Source organism: Biomphalaria glabrata, chromosome 16 (genome assembly GCF_947242115.1).
Source record: "Biomphalaria glabrata chromosome 16, xgBioGlab47.1, whole genome shotgun sequence".
Taxonomy (NCBI): domain Eukaryota; kingdom Metazoa; phylum Mollusca; class Gastropoda; family Planorbidae; genus Biomphalaria; species Biomphalaria glabrata.
This window is the reverse complement of record NC_074726.1, coordinates 18,124,094-18,147,423: the sequence shown is the minus strand read 5'-3', so window position 1 is coordinate 18,147,423 and position 23,330 is coordinate 18,124,094. Positions and strand designations below refer to the sequence as shown.

Sequence of the window (23,330 nt, the reverse complement as noted above, 5' to 3'; positions counted from 1 at the left end):
AGATCACTAAATAACAAAATTGACAAACTTGATTGTTGCTGCAGACATTTCTACCGTGGAAGCTCACTAATCTGTCTCACTGAAACATGACAAAATGAAATTATTCCCGATGCATCAGTAGACTTGGATGTGTTTCTTTTGCACAGTTCAGATAAACAACAGATAGTGGCAAAACAAGAGGAGGAGGACTGGCCATTTATGTCAATAAACAGTACTGTTGTGTCAACAATATTTCAATCAAAACTAAAGTGTGTACAACCGATATTGAACTACTATGTAACAATCTCAGGCTATATACTACCTGCCGAGAGAGTTTACACAATTTTACATCATACTTGTGCATATACCACCCACATCCAACACAGAGAAAGCAACAAAACATATACTAGACATTGTACACATAATGGGGACAAAAAGTTCTGATGCTGCCCGACTAGTTATGGGAGATTTCAATAGTCTTTTGTTAGCTCAATACTTGCCAACATATACTCCATATACTCAATATGTTAATTTTTCCACAAGGCAACATAAAAATGGCCTACACATCTCGATTGTTATTTCCCCTTGGAGAGTTGGACCACACAATGATCCATCTTACACCCATGTACAAACCGGTTTTAAAAACATCAAAACCCGAAGTACAGTCCATCCAGTCATGGTCTGACGATGCTGTTTTACAGCTACAAAGTTGTCTGGAGCAAACAGATTGAGTGTAAACAACTGCCCAGATAGATGAACTTACTGCAACTGTTAATTCGTACATCCAGTTCTGTTAAAATATGATTGTACCTAAGAAGAAAATCAAAACATTCAGTAATAATAGACTCTGGATGACCAACATTAAAAATTAACATTCTGTGGTCATCGAGAAGTAGATCTACATAGAAGTCTATTTATAAAACGCTGGTTATGAGTGTATATGTGTTTTTTGTGTGTGAATGTCGTTTGTATGTGCATCTATATTGTTATTGTACAGTAGTTACGCTGAGGTTGTTAATTGTAGTCAAACCGAATTTCCATTTGATTGGATCAATAAAATTTATCTTATCTTATTTTTACCAGTTGTTTTTATTTGGCGCAATTTCATGCTTTTAGCTTTCTTAATATGCTATGATCCTATCAGGGAGAAAGAAAGGGTTTCTGGGTGATAGTTTTTTAAATGTATTTATAAAATCCAAAAAATGAACCATTCGAACTCGTAGGCTAAAGCCTTCTCAGGCTTCTCAAGCCAACATTGTAACTTCTCTGCTAACGAAGAGTGTATGGACATTTAAGATTGTTTAGCTATCTATTGTTTCCTTTTTATGTTCACTAAGCCTCAGACAAGGATCTATAAGGACTAATTCAGCTTATATCACCACTTCAGTCAAGTACAATGTCTTTTCCTTGTTTGAAATACCAAACAAAATAATGAATTACCAATAGTTAATGAACTTTTTGGTTAAATTTTTTTTTTATTGATTCTTGTGTTGTCAGGTAAAAGAAATAATTATGCAAAATTTCAGCTTGATCTGAGATTGGGTGTGGGAAAAATAATGTTTACAAACTTTTTACTAGACAGACAGACAGTGAGTTAAACACAGCATATATATGAAATTTTGTAACATGGCCATAACAATTTTATAAACCATGAAATTTATTTATATTTAAATTAAATTAATCCTTAATAATATAAATATGTGTGCTTCCATGATTTATTTATAATATTGTTTTACATAATTATTAGAATATTATAGATTAATTCTTGATAATTAATGTTTATTTTTAAGTTTAAGCCATAGTGATTAACATCTAAATGTGACCACTTCTATTACTGAAAATGTTAATGTTCCTTCTATTCAATTAAACTACAATTAAGACAAAATTTTTACAAGTTTGGTAGCTGCTATCTTTCTAAACTATTTCTTATTTTCTTTTTGGACAGGTTTTTATCAAATTTCCTTTTTGATTGTTTACTAAAAATATAATGAATTATTTTCCCCTCAATTATTTCCTTAAATACCATGTTTTTTCTAGGAAAATCAGTTTGGTAGAACATACATTCCGCACCTCTTAGGTCTGCTGAAGTATTCAGTAACTTGCCAAGAGTGTATTGCTATTATATTTGAAAAGTGTTGTAAGGTGAGTAATAAAATAGAAAGTTTAAATTTTTACTTTGTTAATTAATATTAGAAATTATAAATGCATTACAACAAAATTGTTATCATTGTAAATTGATTTAACAATTTAAAGTTACATCATTATTTTTAACTTTTTTTTTTCTAAATATAAATTTGCATTATAAAATAAAATTTTACCTGTTATTTAACAGACCACACAGCACCAGTTAGAGCTACTGGATAGTCACACTGTGGATTTGTTTGCACCATTATTACTGTCTGATTTCTACAAAGTACAGATGCCTACCTTAAGATGTTTTGCTAGCATGTGTTTTAAAAACCCAACAGTTTGTTCTGCTGTAGTATCAGGTACATAATTGTTTTTCTAGTCATATTAAAAAAAGGGATTGATAGGTTTATTCTTCTTCCAAAAGTCCTAGAAAGAAATGGTATGGCAATAGATATTGGTTTCCATACAAGAGTAAGTGGCTTCCCTGATCTGTCTTTTGCTTGTAGGTCTCCCATTAGGACAGTAACATCTTTGTCTGGGTATGTAGCAAGTATTCTTTGCAACCAACTGTACAGTATCCTCCTCATCAGCATCATTTGTGGGGGCATTTAATGAGATTCAGCTTTATTCTCTGCTTGTTAGTTCTAAAGGTTGCTTTAATTATCCTGGGTCCATGGGCCTCTAATCCATTTAGTGCCTTTTGTGCTTGGGTTGATAGGTTCTACTCCTTGTGTGTGTGGAGCATCATTCTCCTCATGCCCAGAGTACAATAAGAGTTCATTCGAAGCTGTCCTGTTTGGATCCATCTTGTTTCATTAAGGCCCATAACTGAGGTGCTGTTCTTTCTCATTTCAGCTGCTACATGCATTGATTTTCTACTTTCATACATGCTCTTCACATTTCGTATTTCTATATATGTATTGGTTTTGTGATTAGTTATTTGTTTTATAGAAAGGGAAAGTTTTGACTTGGAGACAATGATGCGACTAGTTAAAAAAAAAGACTAGATTTTTGGAAGAATAACGAAATGTGAACAGAATACTTTTGATGGCTTTAGATAGAGGTTTTTATGGACATAGAGATTTAGCTTGACGAATTTCGATGATTCAATTCATTATTATTAAACTTCTTATTCGACATTCACTATCAGCGTCGACTAACTTATATTGTTGGCCTTTTGTCTGCGTTATTTAATTTTGTTATTTGACTGTTACCTCCGTTTGACTTATCTGCATAAGACACAGCGTGGAAGTGGCTTACAGTTTCCTGGGCGCTAGAAGGCTATTCAGCTTAGTGGCTTCCTTTCAGCTTTCACCACTATGCTTCATGATTCTGCTCTTAGGATAAAGTTTTCAGTTATTTTTTCTCTGCTTTCTGTAGATATTTAATGTCCAGGGTGGCATTGCTAGCCCTATGCCTGACCCTCCTTGGGACAGGCATAGAGGTCATTATGACCAATAATTATTTTATGTAAGCCACATAAATATATAGATAAAGAGCCTAAAGCTTTTGGATCAAATAGCAGCTGACCATAGGGATGTCACCTTCATCTGGATCCCCTCACATGTGGGCATAGAGGGAAACAAAACGGCAGACATAGAAGCAAAGAGAGCCCTAAATCATTCAGTGTCAGGAACTCAAATTCCCTGCACCGACCTGAGACAAAGTATTGCCTCTGCCACCTATTGAGAGTGGCAGGACCGATGGGAGGCTGAGACTCACAACAAACTCAGGCAGATTGTGGCATATGTCAGGTGGCAGCCCACATCTAAGGGTCTGACAAGGCGTGGTAGCACGACCATGTCCAGACTTAGGATTGGCCACACCTACATCACGCACTCCTTTGTGCTGAAGAAAGAGGAGCCCCCACTTTGTGAGTACTGTGACTCTCGCCTCACCGTGGAACATATCCTCATTGACTGCTCCAGATACCAGGATATTAGGGAGAAATTTTTTAGAGCACACAACTTAAAAACACTCTTCAATAGTGTCGACCCTGGGAAGGTACTGGGTTTGTCCGGGAGGTGGGGTTGTCTACGAAGATCTGATTTATGAATTGTGAACATATAATATATACATAAGATTTTTACCAAATTATTAAATTTTTACTACCTTTACTATTTTAACTGTGAATAGACCTTGTATTTAATGATTTAACTGTATAGAATTTAGCCCTTGTTATATAATGGGAGTGATCCTTAAAGGATTACGGGCATGATATGGCCTAAATTGTGCCGATGTGTCACTCAAAACTCAACTCCATTTCCACTAACAATTTAAATAATGTGTAGCTACATTTTGACCTTATTCAAATACCTACCCTGTGTCACTTTAGCTTCTTTTCTATTAAACATTATTTATAAACATGTTTTTTTTAAAATACATTTATGACTTATCTGGTTTGTGTTATCTTAAACACTGTGTCAAGCATCAATTAGACATAAAGAGAAATACTGCATCCCCTTAATGTTACTGGCTGTGACATGTCAATCAACCTGAAGTTTGAGACCTTCATAAAAGTGTTCAGCTTAGATTTGAGAAAATTCTGTAACTAACTGAATAATATGCTGACAAATAAGCACATGAATGTGAGTGACAATTACAAGAATACTTCATAATTTCTTTATAATAAAGTATAACAAAATTCATACTTCTCAACATGGAAATGTATGGACAAATACATACAAAATATCCAATATTATTAACAATTTTACCTAAAAAAGACTAGGTATAAAAAAAATAATCCACATAGAAAGCATCAAAGATTACTTATAATGTTCCTTCTAAATTTATGTGAATTTAACTACACATGTTGGAAAACAAAAGTCATCCATTGGAAAATTAATCCTCCTCTCACAAAACCTGAAAAAAAACAACTACTTCTTGCAATAAAATAACTTGGATATGTTGGCTTACATCCCTCTATATTTTCATTTAAACCTTTTGTCCAGAACACTTGGTCAGGGTCATATATATGCTTTGTGTGTTTCTGTGTCATCAGCTCTATACTTGGTATTCAGTGATATATTTTCATTGTTTTCCTACAAAATTTTCAATCATATTGTGTTCATAAGATTATGATTGTCTATTCTAATTTTAGTTCCCAATTTGGTACAAGTATTTGTTGAACTGATGGGCAGAAACAAACCTTCGGAGATGCAATTAGCTGCTGCTAAAATCTTAACTTATCTTCATAGAGGTGGTGCGCTAGAGGCTTCTGATCCTGTCATCAGTAGAAAGGTTACAAGTGTTTTTGACATATATTTAATTTATTGATCAACTTGATATTTCACTATATCACATTCATTAAAAAAAAATATGAAATGGTGGAAATATTGTTGATTAAATGATCCTTCGAAAGTCTATATCTCAGGGCCTTTTTTTTTATTAGTGTTGCTCTTTTGTTATAAAATTAGTTTGAAAGTATGTTTTCTTTTTCAGCCTAAATTAAAATGTATATTTTTACAATTCAACTCATAAATTCATGAAACCTAAAATCTGGGTGGAACCTGGACACAAATCTAAAAAATGGCTTTAATGATTTTCCCTAGAAATTTTGACCGTTTCTATATATCAGTGGTAAAAGAATTATAAGCTCACACTGACATCAAAACTCTAGTTTTCGGCTAAATAATTAGAATGTGCCATATGTTCCATTAAGGAAAAAGTTTGGGAAACACTGCATTAGAACATTATAAAGTCTAGTAGTACATTCGCTTAACCAGGATTTTTTTCTCGCAGGAGTGGGGCAGTAAAAAATGTCCTTTTTTTAAAAAATCTAACATTCATTAGTTATTAAGAGCAAATAATCACTCTATAAGTTGTATAAAGGAGGTATTGTCCTTTAAAAAAAGTAATTTTTAATGTTTTTCTTGTTTTGTATTTTTATAATATTTATTTACTTTAACAAAAAGACATTAGGAACACTAGTAAGAATGTGTAAGAAAGATAGACCATTGGAAGAAAATGTGAAAGGGGCAGAAACATTGGCCTATCTTATTGAAGTAGATCCTGATCTACAAATGATAGCAAGTATCACTGATCACCTTATTAGTACTCTGTCCAACTATTTACACTATAAGGATGTCAAAAAAGTTTCAACAGACAAAAAGGTAAAAAATATTGTTTGCTTTATTGTTATATCCTTTGAATAACTCGATGCAGTTTTGATTAAAAATATGTCCTGTCCTTTTTTGAGTCCTTATGTTTAGTGTTATCTTGTCTCAGTAGTTTTTGTTTGTTAATTTTTTTTCCTTAGTGACCTTTTTGTTTTGTTCATGTTGTAAGTAGCACATACTTTTTATTTAGAGACATACTTTTGTTTTAACTGTGTTAGTTGTAATTTTAGTTATATTTACTTTAATATACTTTATAAACTTACAGATTTTGTTATCAAACTAACACTAAATGGAATTTAACTTTGTTATCAGGAGGTTGACTGGGGCAGTGAAATGAGACGAGCAGCATTTTTAGCTTTTGCTGCTCTCAGTGCTAACGATGAAGAAATAAGAGATAAGGTAAGAAGTTAATGCTAGTGTTTTGTAGTTTCAAAAAAATGATTTTGCTTGTTGGATAAGAAAGGTTCAAAGGAGTTTCGAAACATAATCAAAATTTGCAAATGACTAAAAACTCAGATTTGTTAATAACAGAAGGTTTGTTTGCGTACAAAGAAATAAAAAAAAAAAAACACAACTTTTCTTCATTTGAAATGCTCTACTGTGCAAATCTTAGAGGTCCATTGCAGCATGACTAGCTTCAAAACAGAATACAACAGAAACAAAAACAAGGTTTCAACATGTCATTGATGCATGAAACACTCTTTTATCTTCACCTATCCCTTAGTCTGTCAGACTGTTGGGGCACCATGCAAGATTTGTCAACCGTCTTTCTCCATTCCTCTCTTTCTTTTGCCTTGGATAGAACCTCTTTCAACGGCAGACTTTTATGTTGTCTTCCCATTGATTTCACTGTCTAGCAGCCCTAACCCTAACCTCTTCTTTTCCTGGTACTGAGCCCCGAAGACCTTTTAATATGGCTATAGAGTTTAAATTTTGCATTTTTTTCACATTAGTTAGCAGGTCATCATGGGGTATGAAAGGTATTTTCAAAGGCGCTGTTTTTTTCAAAGATATACATAATGCACTTGAAAAGATAAAACTGACAATGAACTAGTAAAAGTAGATACTGATGTTGCACAGGTAATAATCGGTAAGTAACATGGCAAGCATGGTTTCATCCAAAGAAAATTGAAACTGAAATCCATGAATATGAACAAAAGCAATGTTCATGGTACCATTTGATCTACACCAGTGATTCCCAAAGTGGTCTATATAGACCCCCAGGGGTCTACGAAGACTTCCAAGGGGTCTACGAAAGTGAAAAAACAAATTGGGGGTCTATGAGATATCCACGGGGGTCTACGATAATAGATTTCATTGAAGCACGTTGTGACTTTAATATTTACATCTTATTATTTTAATTCCTCACACTAATATAATGTGTACCTTAGTTAATCCTTTAAATATTTATCCTGCTATTCAAATGAAAAATTGTATTTAATTTCAATAATTATTTAAATAACTTAATTTTGTCTACATGTAAGTAATGTTTAGCAAAAAGAAATGCAAACTGTATAGCGTTGATTATTGAAAATTGTTCATTCCTTCCTTATCAAACATGCTAATTGCCTTTTCTATGACGATATGAAACTAATTACGCTGGAGGATCAACTGAGACAATGTCACCCTGATAAAAAATTTAGAAAAACTTTCAAACATTCAAAGTTCAGAACAGACCAACAAAATATCTCTTCGACATCATATAGAGAAGATGATGGTTTGTGGGTGTCTTACACTATCTGTTTACTTATAGCAAAATAGGTGCTTGGCTTCCGAACCTGGTCTCCTGGATTCGAATCTCTGTGAATTTTTTATTTCATGATTTTTAAGGCTCCCCTGAGTTCACCCAACTCTAATGGGTGACTGACTTAAGTTAGGAAAAGTAAAGGCGGTTGGTCGTTGTGCTGCCCACATTACACCCTGCTCGTTAACCGTTGGCCAAAGAAACAGATAATTTTAATACCATCACAAGATCTGAAAGGGAAACTATACTTTTTTATGACAAAATACGTAAAACATTAAAAGTGAAACATTGACTTTACCAGCCGTTGTAGTTGTAAAGACTGTTTTACACAAACCTACACCTGATATTGCTTTAAGCAACACTACAGTTCAAAGACACGTCGGTGGCATGAGTTATAAAATTAAAAGCTTATTATGTAATTCTTTGCAAACGACATATATACAGTTTGGGATCAGTGGTGTCACAGGCTCTGACAGGGTGTAGTGACGTGTGTTGCAAACTGCATTAGGGTCGCCAGCTCCTTATTTTTACTCAGGATTGACTGACAAAACCTTTCCCATGTTTGAATATAGTTGCTAGGCAGAAGAGTTTTGAATTCAGTTTTACTTCTGCTAGGTGGGTAGCCAACCAAGGCTAATATGAGCCCTTCATACTTGACGCTTACTGGCTTCGCCCCTTCTCCTGATAATATGTTTGTGGACTCAATATATGAGCAACACTTGAAAGATCAAGAAATACACCAAAAACTGCTCTTTGTGAAAACTTTATTAATTAATATTTCATGTTAGAAGCACTACTTCATTGAACAACAAATTCCTATTTGAAACACAACATCTGTAGCAACGGATGATAAACCTGCAAAAAGACATTTCCAGTTTGTTTGGTGATTCCAGCAGTACATATTAATTTTTATTTTAATTGGTTTCAATTTGAATTTTATCAATAAAAAAAGATAGATATCTAAAACTTTGTATGTAGCTTTAAATTACACTTTCACTTTTCAACTCACTACAGATAGAAATTAGTTGTAAAAAAAATGTTGATGAATTTGAAAAAATGTGCAAGTTAAACAGGGGTCTACCGAAAACCAGAAAACAAGGCAAGGGGTCTATGAGACAAAAAAGTTTGGGAACCACTGATCTACACTAAGAGTCACTTCATTAATTTTTATCACATTAGGAATGATTATGTCATCAACTTCATTTGGAGTTATGGATTAAGTCATCGATATTTGAAATTTTATGGATGAGATAAACTCTGAATTCACTGGCCTTCTTTACTTTATGAGATCAGGTAGCTCAGGCATTGCTTGAGACACTTTTACTACGTTTGAGAACATGTGGCAGCATTACTTGAAGAAAAAGGAAATAAATGAAAAAGTTTGATGACATGTGAATGATTTTTTCTTTTTGATGTACATCACAGTCTGGCTGAATGTGTGGCGTCAAATATCTAGATATTAGACAACATTTATAACCAATAGCAACAAATGTTGTTCCAAGACCTGAACACTGGAGATAGCAGTAGTTTTGCTTCAAGCAAAGTTCAATAGCTCAGATGATGAAAAACAAAAGTGAAATCTTACGTCCTATTCTGGAGTGTTCAGACATTTTCTAAACTTTGAAATAGATGATAGAATGATACAAAATCAATTTCTTTTGTTCCGTCTCAAAATTTTTCTATCCTTCAAGAAAGTGACTAAGGCTAATGCAAAAAAAAAACAAATTGCAATAAATTAATTAATTTTTTTTTGAGTTAATTTTTTAAATTGTTATTATTTTTAATAATATTTTTATGCCAATGAAAATACATAATCAAGTCATTAAAGTTGCCCAAAAAAGTTTAACTCTTCAACATCGGAATTATTTTCCACGTTTGGACATAATAATTTTTTTTTGGTCATTCAGAGTGAAAAGAATGCTTCAATTAAAGTTTTATAACTTTTTTGTTTTTTTTATTAGAAAGTGATATATCTAGTATAGAATTAAAAGGAAGGCATGCCTTTTTTATATAGCACAGAGCTATTTTTATAAAACAAAAAATATTTTTATATTAATGTTTGAAATTTAAAATTAAAAACTTAATGACTGTGAAAAAACCTCCAGGATTTACATCTAGACCTGATATTAGAAAAAATGTATGGTCCATATTGAAAATATTTTTTTTAATCATATTTATCCATATTGTCACAAAACCTTATTAAAGAAAACACATCTAAAACATATAAAATGGAAATTTTGAGCTAATTATCCATGCCACTACTATTGGAAAAATGAAAACTGACCACCTTGGACAAGTCAACAGCTCTGGGTCTATTATGATCCAAAGTAGAAAAACAAATTTTTCTATATTTATTCATATCTCCACATAACTTTATATGAAAACTATTTAAAAACACATAAAATGAATGTTCTGAGCTGATTATCACCTATCATTATCATCCAGAACATAAATCTAATGAAAATAAATAAAGATTTTTTAAGATCCCACTCTTGCAAAAAATCATTCACTGTAAAAACACAAGAAGGAAATTCTGGATGTTTAGCATAGGGAAACTATTCAAGATAATATTTAAAGCATATACGGGAGAAAAAAAAAATTAAAACATCAACGTTGCCAGCTTTATAGCTGGTTAAAATCAACTATTGGGGCGTACTTCTGGAGTCAAATAGTTAAATAAATGTAGCTAGTACCTCTTTTGTTTTTTTTTCCCGATTTTAGGAAAAATGTGAGATAGATTTGGACGACCTGCTATATCCTTCTTTTGTATATTGTTACAAATCTCACTATCCAGTCTCTCTGCAAATTGCACCATACACCACCAACCTAAAGAACTTGACAACTCAGGGCTCCAAAGTAACGTAACTGTTTGATAGTTGAATAAATAAAAACCAATACTGTAAAATTGGCAACATGTACACTGTACAAATATCTCTCAGATAACACCGTACCGCTGTATCAACTCTTGCCCGGGCTTTCACTGGGCTCAACAGTTCAGGACTGACTTCACACATTAGGCTCGTTGTGTCGGACTCAATCGCAGACCAAGATCAAGACACCAGCCGTCTCAACTGTACTTGACAGTACTCCGCACTGAACTGTCGTAATGCTCCGTACAGAACCACACTGCTGAACTGTGCTGTAGTCGACCGGACTGTAGTGAACCGGGCTCTGAACCGTCTTGACTGCGTCACCTCCGCTCTTATATAGGGTCCCTACTGGCCTTCTCGAACCGGACAGAATGCCGCTCGACGTTTCTAGGTGGTCAGATGACTACAACTCTCGTGACGCTCCTGAGCTCTGTTCACGACGGCGATCCTTCCCGAACTGTCCTGTTGACACTCGACTCGACTGACCATCGTAGCTCGTCACGGTTGACCGCTCGTCTAGCGCTGGCCTGGGGCGATTTGCGTTGGCTGACTACACACACACCAATACCCCTCTCTTTGCCACCACCAAGTTTATAACACTTAGATCTGTCCGTCCCAGACAGAATCAACATCATGGCATTGGCTGTGAAGTTTCATCGCTGTAGGTGGGGGTCGATCGGTGGCAGTTGGCTTGCCTCTTGAGCTTCATGGAGCCATCCATGTTGCAGTCAGCTTCCTTCTTCTCCTCCAGTTGGCCTTCACCTGTTTGCCTTGACGTCGTGCTTTCATTGCCACCCACGTTGAATTTAGTAAACGTTTTCTTCTTTTCCTCCAGTTAGCCTTCATCTGGTTGCATTGATGTCGTGAGCGGATCGTCATCCATGTTGCACTCAGGAAAAGTCGCATTCTTCTTCACCGCCAGTTGGTCTTCATGTGACTGCAGTGATTTTGTGGTTGCATCACTGTCTTGTTCGGTATTGAGGGCAGCCGCTTGACACATGGAGAGGTATAGGATGTAAGGGCTGGGGATACCAAGATCGTTGGCAAAAGAGGTGGCTTCATAGGGCTTTGCGAAGGACTGGGATGGGCTTCAAATCCACAGGACAGGGAATTGTGGAACAGGTCATCATCTTCAGCCATGTCTGGAGGGCATGCTCGTGGGGCAGGTTGGCAACACTCCTCGTGCAAAGGTCCCTCGTCTTCAGCTTCAGGCTCCATTCGGCTTTCTTCACCACCATCAGGACCTCTCTCTCTCGTCTCAGTATCGGGCCAATCACTTGTTGGTTTCAGACCTTGTCGATGACTTTCGTCTTTCAAATATCCATCAATGTCAACGTCAGACTGCCTTGGATTCTCTTTACCATCATCAGGACTTTCCTCTCCAGTCTTGGCAGCTGGACCAACGTCTGTTAGGTTCGGACCTGGCTGGTATCTCTCGACTTGCATATGTCTCTCAACGGCTTCGTCAGGTTTCAATGGGTCCTCATGATCACCACCAAGGCTCCTCTCTCTGGTTTTAGCATCTGAACGAACGTCTGAGTTGATGATTCTCTCCTCCACAGCAGGTATGCATTGGTTCATGGGGGCTATCTTGGTGTTCATGGCATCTATCTTGTAATTGGTGTTTTCCAGCCCCGAGTTCATAGCTGCCATCTGCGCCTGTTTGCTACTGGCGATCTGTCCCTGCATAGCTGCCATCTGTTCCAGCATAGCTGCCATGCTACTGGTGATCTGTTCCAGCAAGTTAGGTTCGACTTCAAAAAGATATGTGTCAGGATCTTCTTTTTCTTCCAAAATGTCTTCTCGGAGGCGTGCTTGTAAAGTTTCCTTGTTTCCATATGCCTTCAGCCTTCTTGCTTCAGTTCTCTAAATTCAAGTTCGTACAGCAGTTTCAGACGAGCCATAGTAGATCCGATCCAATCCGATCCCACTTCTGACACCAGTTTTTACGAATCTCACTATCCAGGCTCTCTGCAAACTGCACCATACACCACCAACCTAAAGAACTTGACAACTCAGTGCTCCAAAGTAACGTAACTGTTTAATAGTTGAATAAATAACAGCCAATACTGTACAATTGGCAACACGTACACTGTACAAATATCTCTCCGATAACACTGTACCGCCGTATCAACTCTTGCACTGGCCTCTCCGTCTCGTTCCGGGCTTTCACTGGGTTCAACAGTTCAGGACTAACTTCACACACTAGGCTCGTTGTGTCGGACTCGATCGCAGACCAAGATCAAGACGCCGGCCATCTCAACTGTACTTGACAGTACTCCGCACTGAACCGTCGTAATGCTCCGTACAGAACCACACTGCTGAACTGTGCTGTCGTCGACCTGACTGTAGTGAACCGGGCTCTGAACCGTCTTGACTGCGTCACCTCCGCTCTTATATAGGGTCCCTACTGGCCTTCTCGAACCGGACAGAATGCCGCTCGACGTTTCTAGGTGGTCAGATGACTACAACTCTCGTGACGCTCCTGAGCTCTGTTCACGACGGCGATCCTTCCCGAACTGTCCTGTTGACACTCGACTCGGCTGACCATCGTAGCTCGTCACGGTTGACCGCTCGTCTAGCGCTGGCCTGGGGCGATTTGCGTTGGCTGACTACACACACACCAATACCCCTCTCTTTGCCACCACCAAGTTTATAACACTTAGATCTGTCCGTCCCAGACAGAATCAACATCATGGCATTGGCTGTGAAGTTTCATCGCTGTAGGTGGGGGTCGATCGGTGGCAGTTGGCTTGCCTCTTGAGCTTCATGGAGCCATCCATGTTGCAGTCAGCTTCCTTCTTCTCCTCCAGTTGGCCTTCACCTGTTTGCCTTGACGTCGTGCTTTCATTGCCACCCACGTTGAATTTAGTAAACGTTTTCTTCTTTTCCTCCAGTTAGCCTTCATCTGGTTGCATTGATGTCGTGAGCGGATCGTCATCCATGTTGCACTCAGGAAAAGTCGCATTCTTCTTCACCGCCAGTTGGTCTTCATGTGACTGCAGTGATTTTGTGGTTGCATCACTGTCTTGTTCGGTATTGAGGGCAGCCGCTTGACACATGGAGAGGTATAGGATGTAAGGGCTGGGGATACCAAGATCGTTGGCAAAAGAGGTGGCTTCATAGGGCTTTGCGAAGGACTGGGATGGGCTTCAAATCCACAGGACAGGGAATTGTGGAACAGGTCATCATCTTCAGCCATGTCTGGAGGGCATGCTCGTGGGGCAGGTTGGCAACACTCCTCGTGCAAAGGTCCCTCGTCTTCAGCTTCAGGCTCCATTCGGCTTTCTTCACCACCATCAGGACCTCTCTCTCTCGTCTCAGTATCGGGCCAATCACTTGTTGGTTTCAGACCTTGTCGATGACTTTCGTCTTTCAAATATCCATCAATGTCAACGTCAGACTGCCTTGGATTCTCTTTACCATCATCAGGACTTTCCTCTCCAGTCTTGGCAGCTGGACCAACGTCTGTTAGGTTCGGACCTGGCTGGTATCTCTCGACTTGCATATGTCTCTCAACGGCTTCGTCAGGTTTCAATGGGTCCTCATGATCACCACCAAGGCTCCTCTCTCTGGTTTTAGCATCTGAACGAACGTCTGAGTTGATGATTCTCTCCTCCACAGCAGGTATGCATTGGTTCATGGGGGCTATCTTGGTGTTCATGGCATCTATCTTGTAATTGGTGTTTTCCAGCCCCGAGTTCATAGCTGCCATCTGCGCCTGTTTGCTACTGGCGATCTGTCCCTGCATAGCTGCCATCTGTTCCAGCATAGCTGCCATGCTACTGGTGATCTGTTCCAGCAAGTTAGGTTCGACTTCAAAAAGATATGTGTCAGGATCTTCTTTTTCTTCCAAAATGTCTTCTCGGAGGCGTGCTTGTAAAGTTTCCTTGTTTCCATATGCCTTCAGCCTTCTTGCTTCAGTTCTCTAAATTCAAGTTCGTACAGCAGTTTCAGACGAGCCATAGTAGATCCGATCCAATCCGATCCCACTTCTGACACCAGTTTTTACGAATCTCACTATCCAGGCTCTCTGCAAACTGCACCATACACCACCAACCTAAAGAACTTGACAACTCAGTGCTCCAAAGTAACGTAACTGTTTAATAGTTGAATAAATAACAGCCAATACTGTACAATTGGCAACACGTACACTGTACAAATATCTCTCCGATAACACTGTACCGCCGTATCAACTCTTGCACTGGCCTCTCCGTCTCGTTCCGGGCTTTCACTGGGTTCAACAGTTCAGGACTAACTTCACACACTAGGCTCGTTGTGTCGGACTCGATCGCAGACCAAGATCAAGACGCCGGCCATCTCAACTGTACTTGACAGTACTCCGCACTGAACCGTCGTAATGCTCCGTACAGAACCACACTGCTGAACTGTGCTGTCGTCGACCTGACTGTAGTGAACCGGGCTCTGAACCGTCTTGACTGCGTCACCTCCGCTCTTATATAGGGTCCCTACTGGCCTTCTCGAACCGGACAGAACGCCGCTCGACGTTTCTAGGTGGTCAGATGACTTCAACTCTCGTGACGCTCCTGAGCTCTGTTCACGACGGCGATCCTTTCCAAACTGTCCTGTTGACACTCGACTCGGCTGACCATCGTAGCTCGTCACGGTTGACCGCTCGTCTAGCGCTGGCCTGGGGCGATTTGCGTCGGCTGACTACACACACACCACTACCCCTCTGTGCCACCACCAAGTTTATAACAATATATTAGCTTGATTTCCCTAGAATAATTGTTGCAAAAAGAATTAGGTCACACCTTATCTTTGTCAAGAATTGAAAATTTACTTCAGTGTAAATAAAAGATTGATGTATCAAAGAAACTAGTAACCATTTTACGTCATGTTACTAGAACATAAAAAAAATTCAAGTTTTGGAGTTAAAAAGGCATACTTCTTGTTGCAAAAAATTCTCTCCATATCGGCTTACACTGGTAAGACTACCTTGCTGACCGCTGGTGTAGACTGTGTAGAAGCACTATTTGTTGATTATAGGATATCTTTCATGCATGAGGGATCTTTATTTTAAGCTTAAAGTAGAATAGTGAAATAGAGGTGTTCCAAGGAAGTGTTATTAAGAGCAGCTTAGGGGTCATTTTGCCTTCTCGCATAGAGAAAAACAGCTGGAAGTACATGGCTTCTGAATTAGACAGCTGGACACTCCTATGAGACCCAAAGACAAATGTAGAAGGGGACAAATGTGACATAATATGTAGAGGGCAACTGGGTCTGCATAGTGTTTTGAAATACTGCACTCATCTCTAGACTCAAAGACAATGCCTTGTTTCTTAAGATATCTTATACGTATAAAAAAATATTTCTTCAATGCTATTATCTTGTTGTTAGAAATTTTAATAATGGTGGCAGCTTTATAAATTGCTACATATTTTATGTTCTTGGTGTACAGAAAGAGTTGATAAGACGTAATCATCTTCTTTTTTGAAGTAACGTCTGTATTATATAAGTTAAGATATAAGAAGCTATGCATTTTATAAAATATAGTACTTTTTTATGCACTTTTTACATTTCCAATCTCTACTGCTTGTAGCTATCAAAATGTAAACAAAAGCAGTTTACTATAATAAGCTGGATTTTCAAAATTCCCTTTAGTTATTACAAATTTTGTTTTAAATCCAAAAAAAAATCTGCCTGATGAACTCCAAACTCTTGAAAAGTTTTATATTCATTTTTTCTTTAGTCCTAATGGGATGAAACTTTTACTTACTTGAATGCCAATTTACTTCAGTAAACCGTAATCCAAATTTTGTTCCAATTTGACTGACAAACTTTCAAATATTTTAAATTTGATAGTATACAAATTTGCTGTAATTACAAAAAATGTATCTGTATTATCTCATGGTATTACTCATTATAAACATATGATAACTCACTTGAATTCAAGAAAAAACCATAATGATTAAACTAACTCTTAGGGCATTCACCACACATTACATGCCACTCAATTGATAACAGTAATAGTACTAAGATTCAGTCAAGAAATGTACTTGCATTGAAATATTAATATTCCACTTATAGGTGATTCAAAGAGAAGGACTGGTTGACCAAATAATGACTTGTATGTTGAGCCCTAATCAAGCGGAAGTGGCGGCAAGCTTAAGATGTTTGCAGTCTCTTACACGCTCTGTTCATCAGATTAGAACTGTTTTACATGATAATGCTGTTTGGAAACCTTTACTTGGGGTAATTAATATAGTTCATGTTAGAAAATATTTGATATGCACAAAAATTGTATGCTAGTTAATTCTATTTTGAGCCTCTTTTTGAATAGATGCTTCAATCTACTAATCATGAGATCATGGTGCTAGCAATGACTTGTTTGTGTAACCTGGTTTTGGAGTTCAGCCCAAGTAAAGAGGTAGGAAATCATTTCTTAGGATTGATAGATTTTTTTTATTGTCAAAGAGAATTAGTCGGGCCAAATTAATTGTCTATCCATCTGTTAAAACACAGAACAAAAAAAAAAGTTTTTTTTTAAAGCTTTAAGGTTCATCAAAGGGTTGATGATGTTTCCATCATAGGGCGAGGCATGTATTGTTTTTTTATTTCATCATGAACCACTCATGTAGGCTATTAATAGACAAACATAATGCCTAAAATCAACACAAAAGCTTTTAGTTAACTTATCTGTCCAATATAGTTGTTTGCTATATAGGCAAAAAAGAATTAACTCTTGGTCATTGTATCAGTGATACCTCTATGTTGTGTGCTATTAGTTTGTAAAACAACTAATCATTTTTATATTATCTCTTGTGCAAAAATTTGCTATAATTCCTTTCAACAGCTTCATTGTGTGGAGTAGGATAGATCTAGATGAGATAAAAGCTATTCATAAATACATTACGTAAATCCTAAATATGGTGCCAATCCAGGTTGTTCAAATGAGAATTTAGAGATGATTTTAGATTACATTATAATGTAAATAGTTTAATGCAACTTATATTAGACTTTACTAATGGCATGGGACAAAGTTTAACTCCATTGCTTGCTTTAAAAAATGAACTATATTGGCATTACTGGCTCATTACACCAATGGATTCAGGATTTCCTGGCATGGAGAAAACAAACTGTAACAATAAATGGCTCTAAATGAATACCAATAACAGTAAACTCAGGTGTATCTCATGGAACAGTCTTAGGACCACAACTGTTTCTAATTTACATAAATGAGCAATGAAATTGCATTAGTTCAGGAACAAAAGTTTGAGTATTAGCAGATTATTGCATAATATATAGAACAATAAAAAAAACAACACAAGATACTAAAATTTTATGGAGAGTAAAAGAATTAAAAGAATTACAGAAATGGGAATCAAATTGGGGCATGTCTTTCAACCCAGAAAAATGCCAATTATTTAGAGTAACCAAAAAAAATAAAATAATAAAAACTACTTTTTATTCATAGTAAACCAGTTACACAGACTAAAAACTCAAAATATCTAGGTGCTATAATATATGAATCGTTATCATGGAATTCCCATATTGACAAAATTATCTTAAAAATAAAAAAAAGCATTAGGGTTTATTAAAAAAAAATATATAAAAAATAAATAAATTTCCATAAGGATCAATAAAGCAGTCTTAGTCTTAGTCTTAAAACTAAAATGCTACTTAACGTTGGTTAGGCCAATGCTAGAATATGCATCCTGTTTCAAAAGAATATAAAGAAAAACTAGCACATATGCAAAATAAAGACATGACATTTATAACAAACAAATATTCACTTCACATTAGATTAGAAAAATACCATTAGTAAAATTACTAAATTTAGAGACACTTCAGATTAGAATACTAAAAGGTAAAGCAGCAATAATACATAAAGACTGATCCATAATTTACAAATACAAAACCAAAACCTTATAAAATATTCAGAAAGACACAGAGATATATGCTAGGACAAATCTGCACAAATGCTTATTCTTCCCTAGATCTTGTACCGATAGAGCAATTCCTGAATCAGTCAGGAAAACCAACGACTGAGTTTGTCACTGATCGACATGCATGACTAGATTGACCCATGAAATGCCTAGGATGTAATTATGTTCTTTTTTGAAGTAATGTCTGTAATTTATTAGATAAGATACAAAGCAATCTGAGTGTTTAGCCTGTGAGCTTTTTTTTCATTATCTTAGACCAAAATGTTGATAACTTCAGAGACTTCATGATCATTATCAAAATATGATTACAGTTACTAAAATGATCATGTCATTAGCAAACAGATGTAACAGCTTTTAGCAATCACTGAAGTTTGATGGTTATCAAGATAAAACATTGCTAATGGCAATAAGTATACATCTATACTTTAAAAGTTTGTGGTTATTTGAGAAAGAATTGCTAAGATTGTTGGTTTACTTGGCTGACATTGTTTACAAAATGTAAAGAAACATGTATCATGAATGAAATGTTTTAAAGTAGACTACAAGACCTACATAAAACAAATCAAACATATTTTCATGTAAAAGTCTCCTTTAAAATCTTTACTTTTTTAAGCATTTATTTATAAATCCTTCATGAAAATATTTTAGGTAAAAATGATCTAAGAGACACTTGCAATTAACAAACTGGGCTGACATAGAAATGGGGCAAAGGATTGAAAAAAATGATGTGATGTGACTTACGCTAGTATTTTTGACTGATGAAACATGAAAAATCACATATGTATTTTCATTTCAAATTTTCCTCTAAAATCTAAATGTTTATATATTAAAAACTGTTTTCATGATTATTTGATGACAATACAAACCAAGAGAAAGAAATTTCATGACACCTATTTTGTTGGTGTGAAAACTTCCTAAGCTAAACTGGTATTGAAGTGTTGTTTTTTTCTGCTCTTAGTCTCTTTTACAAGGTGCTGCTGTTGATCTTTTAGCTGAATACTGCCAAAATTCAGATAACACAGTAAGACTGAATGCTATTTGGGCTATAATGGTGAGTAAAAATAACAATATAATTATGTTGTATCAAATTTTTAGACTTAGCAACTATCATTTTTAAACTTATTTACTTTTTCCCCATATTTTATATAACTGAAAACTTACAAGAAAACAGTTATTACAGTATTTTCTCAAATTTAAGAATAGACAATACTCCCGCAGAATATGGCATGGAATTTAGAAAAAAAACAGCACATTATTACCAACAGCAAACATTCTTCAACATGGAAAAACATTGACAAGTTTTAAATATCTCAGAGCTAAAATTTCAGATGAAAGAATCAGAACTGAATTAAATGCCAGAACTGCATACTCCACACCAGCACTTATAATTTGTATATATGCATTGCTTGGTCATGATGACATTGATTCATTGAAGCAAGATGTTATGGGAAAAGTCTAGGTATTATCTACAAAGACTGCATCAGAAATGAGGTAATCCGAAGCAGCAACACATTGGCGATTGGATCTGATGACAACCTTCTAAACATAGTCAGAAACTATAAGCTAAGACTGTACAGCCAAATTAAGAGATCCTTAGTGCTTGAAAGGATTTGTCAGCAAAAAGAAGAAGCAGAAAAAAGAAATGACATCAATGGAATGGAGGGAACTGTCAGTGAATGAGATTCTGAAGACAGAAGAAAGGATACAGACTAAGGTACAGGTGAACATTTATGAAGCCACACCCCTTTTTTCATGTTAAAACCATTTTATCAGTCATAAAGATAATCCATAAGCATTATTGAAAAAACAACATGCATACATTAATGTTAACATGTAAATAAACGTTATACAAATAAGCTAACCTGGACTTACCAATATTCCCAACAAATACATGACTGTTCATTGTCTGGTGACTTCCTTTTAGGCCAGCAATAGCTCTTGCTGCTTGAATTTTGTGATGTCATAAACTGTTCACATTTAAAATTCCTCATCCTTTATCAACACATCTTAGGAAGAAACCCTTATAACAAACTGCTCTGGAAAAGAAATTGGGAAAACATGAAAGACAAGACTTAACATGTCATAAAATATGTCTTAATCACCATTTCACAAAAGATTTACCTTTCACAAAATACACATACATCAATTGCCCAAAATCCTTGTAAAATATCCTTGTTTTATACTTTGCCTGTTTTTTGTTTGTATTTTAGTCCTTGACCTATTGTTCAAGTGAGAGTTTGAGAATGAGAATCATTGAAACAATGAGAACAGATTGTTTGATCCAAAGAATAGAGGACCCTGTCATGATCATTAGACAAAAGGCTTTAGCTGTTGTTAGAAATCTTCTTACTAGTGTATGTAAACCAAAAGCTATATATCTGTATATCAACCATAATAAATGCTTTCGTTTAGAGGTACAACATTTGTTAAAAGTATTTAACTTTAAATGTTAAAACAATTAATTCATGGCTCTCAGAATTTCTTTGTTTGAATTACATAAAGAAACATTGAAACATTTTTTAAATGGCAACTTTAGAAACAATTTTTTTTTACATTTTCTTGTATGAAATGTTTTTGTTGTATTCATGATTTACTTACCAAAATGTATTCTGTCGATAGGCTAATGAAGGAGATGAAAGAGATATAAGCCCACTTTCACGAATACGTTCTGAACGTAGAAATGGAGATAAAACAGTTAAGTCAAGAAAATTTACTAAATATCTTTTCGTAAAAAAAATTGTTGTAGGCTAAAATCAATAAAACATGTCTTCCTTAATTTCCATTTTTATTTGCATATGTATATATATACAAAAATAATTTTCTTAAAGCTGTGAAAAGATAAGAGTTATCAATCCAATTTTTAATGTCAATTATGAAAACATCAGACTATTATACAATCATCAAATGCACTTGCGCTTAAATGTTGTTTTTTTGGTGTTTTTTTTCAGTTTAGAAATATAGAATATTATAATGAACTTTTAGTTTTATAGTTACAAATGTATTTTAAGATCATTGACAGAATGGTGAAAGCTCTTGGTAGTGAAGTAATAGATGCAGTTTTTCGCATTGTCCGTGATCAAAATTCTCCAGTTTATGTACTTGAACAGGTAAAAATTTAAAACGTATTCTATGTAATCATAAAAACAACTTGTCATGAATTTGTTTATATCAATTGTCACCCCTAGTGTTTGTTTACATTTGTGAATTCACATGAAATTGTGTACTGACCCTATTCCGTGTCTTGACATTTACTGTGTGTAGTTATTTTCGTCATTCAGTGTAATAAAGCTTTAAATGTTAACACGTTTTTTTGTTATATTAAAGTAGGACACAACTAAAGACTATAGGTCCATTACTTCTAAGTAAATTCATGTAAAATTTTGAAATCTAAATCTTTAGATCCGAAGTCAATGCCTTTAAATTTTTTTTTTTTGTTTTGTCTCAAAGAGACAATCAGTTTATTCACTAATGTTGATTTAATAAAACATTTGAAAACATAATATCTGACATATTCTTAGTGAAATGTAATGTTGAAGAAGCCAAGATAATATTGAGGTCTATTACATTTTAACTTGAAATGTTTGATCTTTACTTTTGCTATCTTTATGTGCTGATTTTCGTTACCCTACATTTTATTTAGTGTATGGTTTTCTTACAGGCCCTCTGTGCACTGAGTAACATGGCAGATGGTCCATCCTGCAAAGCTCATATTATTGGCAAAACTGAAGATATACAATGTATTATTAAATACTTGGTAAGACAACCACCACAATCCTACCTTCTTCCATAGAAAATATTCATTTGAAGCAAACGATCCCTCTCACCTAATACATGAGGTCCTGTGTGTCTCCGTTCTGTATATGACCAGCGTTAACTTGTATATTTTACTTGTAGACAGGGAGATTGTTGTTGACGCTCATTGACTTGTAGTACCAAACTGCTGGTAAACAACTAATATACTTTAACTTGTAAAATTTAAAATGACTTTTTTGTGAACAAAACCCTATTACCACAATAACCAACACTCTGTATGGCAGTGTGGAAAAGCACAGAATGCAAAAGAGCTTACAGCTCATCAGCATAAAGATAAGAAGCCAAATTACTATTAATAAATCTTTTAGTAGCTCATACACCAGAAAGCACACAAAATATAATGTACGTGTTTGTTTTTTTTTCCTAACGTTATATTGACAAATACCATAACAAAAAACTTTAAAGGGATCTAGATTTCACTTACCAAAATATTTCCCTTTCCTAATATGATCTGTCTTGCTGTTACTGTCAACCAAACCAATGTAGTAGTAAATGCTTTCTAAGCCTTTAAGTACCCGTCTACACCAGGAATAACTAATCTCTTTTCAAAATCAGTTACGCTAAAAAAAAAATGATAATAAAAATAAAGCTTATAAATTACTAGCATTACGCCCTTTGATTTGTTCCTAGGCATTTTATTGTTTATTATGACGGACTTGTTCCTAGGCTTTATATTTTTTATTATGCCAAAACACCCCTTTCTTTTCCTTTTTTTTTAAATTTTAATAAGCGGGACACATTTCAACAATCAACCTAACAAACATTT

The 23,330-nt window shown here is 35.5% G+C and overlaps 1 protein-coding gene across 3 annotated transcripts in view; it reads left to right on the top strand.

Annotated features, from left to right (window-relative positions):
* LOC106068997 (armadillo repeat-containing protein 8-like) overlaps positions 1-23,330 on the top strand; it is a 40,586-nt gene that overhangs the window by 11,482 nt on the left and 5,774 nt on the right. For all 3 annotated transcript variants that reach the window (XM_013228552.2, XM_013228550.2, XM_013228551.2), the window contains exons 6-17: positions 2,017-2,121; positions 2,312-2,468; positions 5,210-5,349; positions 6,024-6,221; positions 6,540-6,626; positions 16,893-17,057; positions 17,146-17,232; positions 19,710-19,802; positions 20,962-21,105; positions 21,371-21,445; positions 21,760-21,858; positions 22,410-22,505. In XM_013228552.2, the coding sequence (XP_013084006.1) occupies positions 2,017-2,121; positions 2,312-2,468; positions 5,210-5,349; positions 6,024-6,221; positions 6,540-6,626; positions 16,893-17,057; positions 17,146-17,232; positions 19,710-19,802; positions 20,962-21,105; positions 21,371-21,445; positions 21,760-21,858; positions 22,410-22,505 (1,446 nt within the window). The remainder of the gene's footprint in view (positions 1-2,016; positions 2,122-2,311; positions 2,469-5,209; positions 5,350-6,023; positions 6,222-6,539; positions 6,627-16,892; positions 17,058-17,145; positions 17,233-19,709; positions 19,803-20,961; positions 21,106-21,370; positions 21,446-21,759; positions 21,859-22,409; positions 22,506-23,330) is intronic.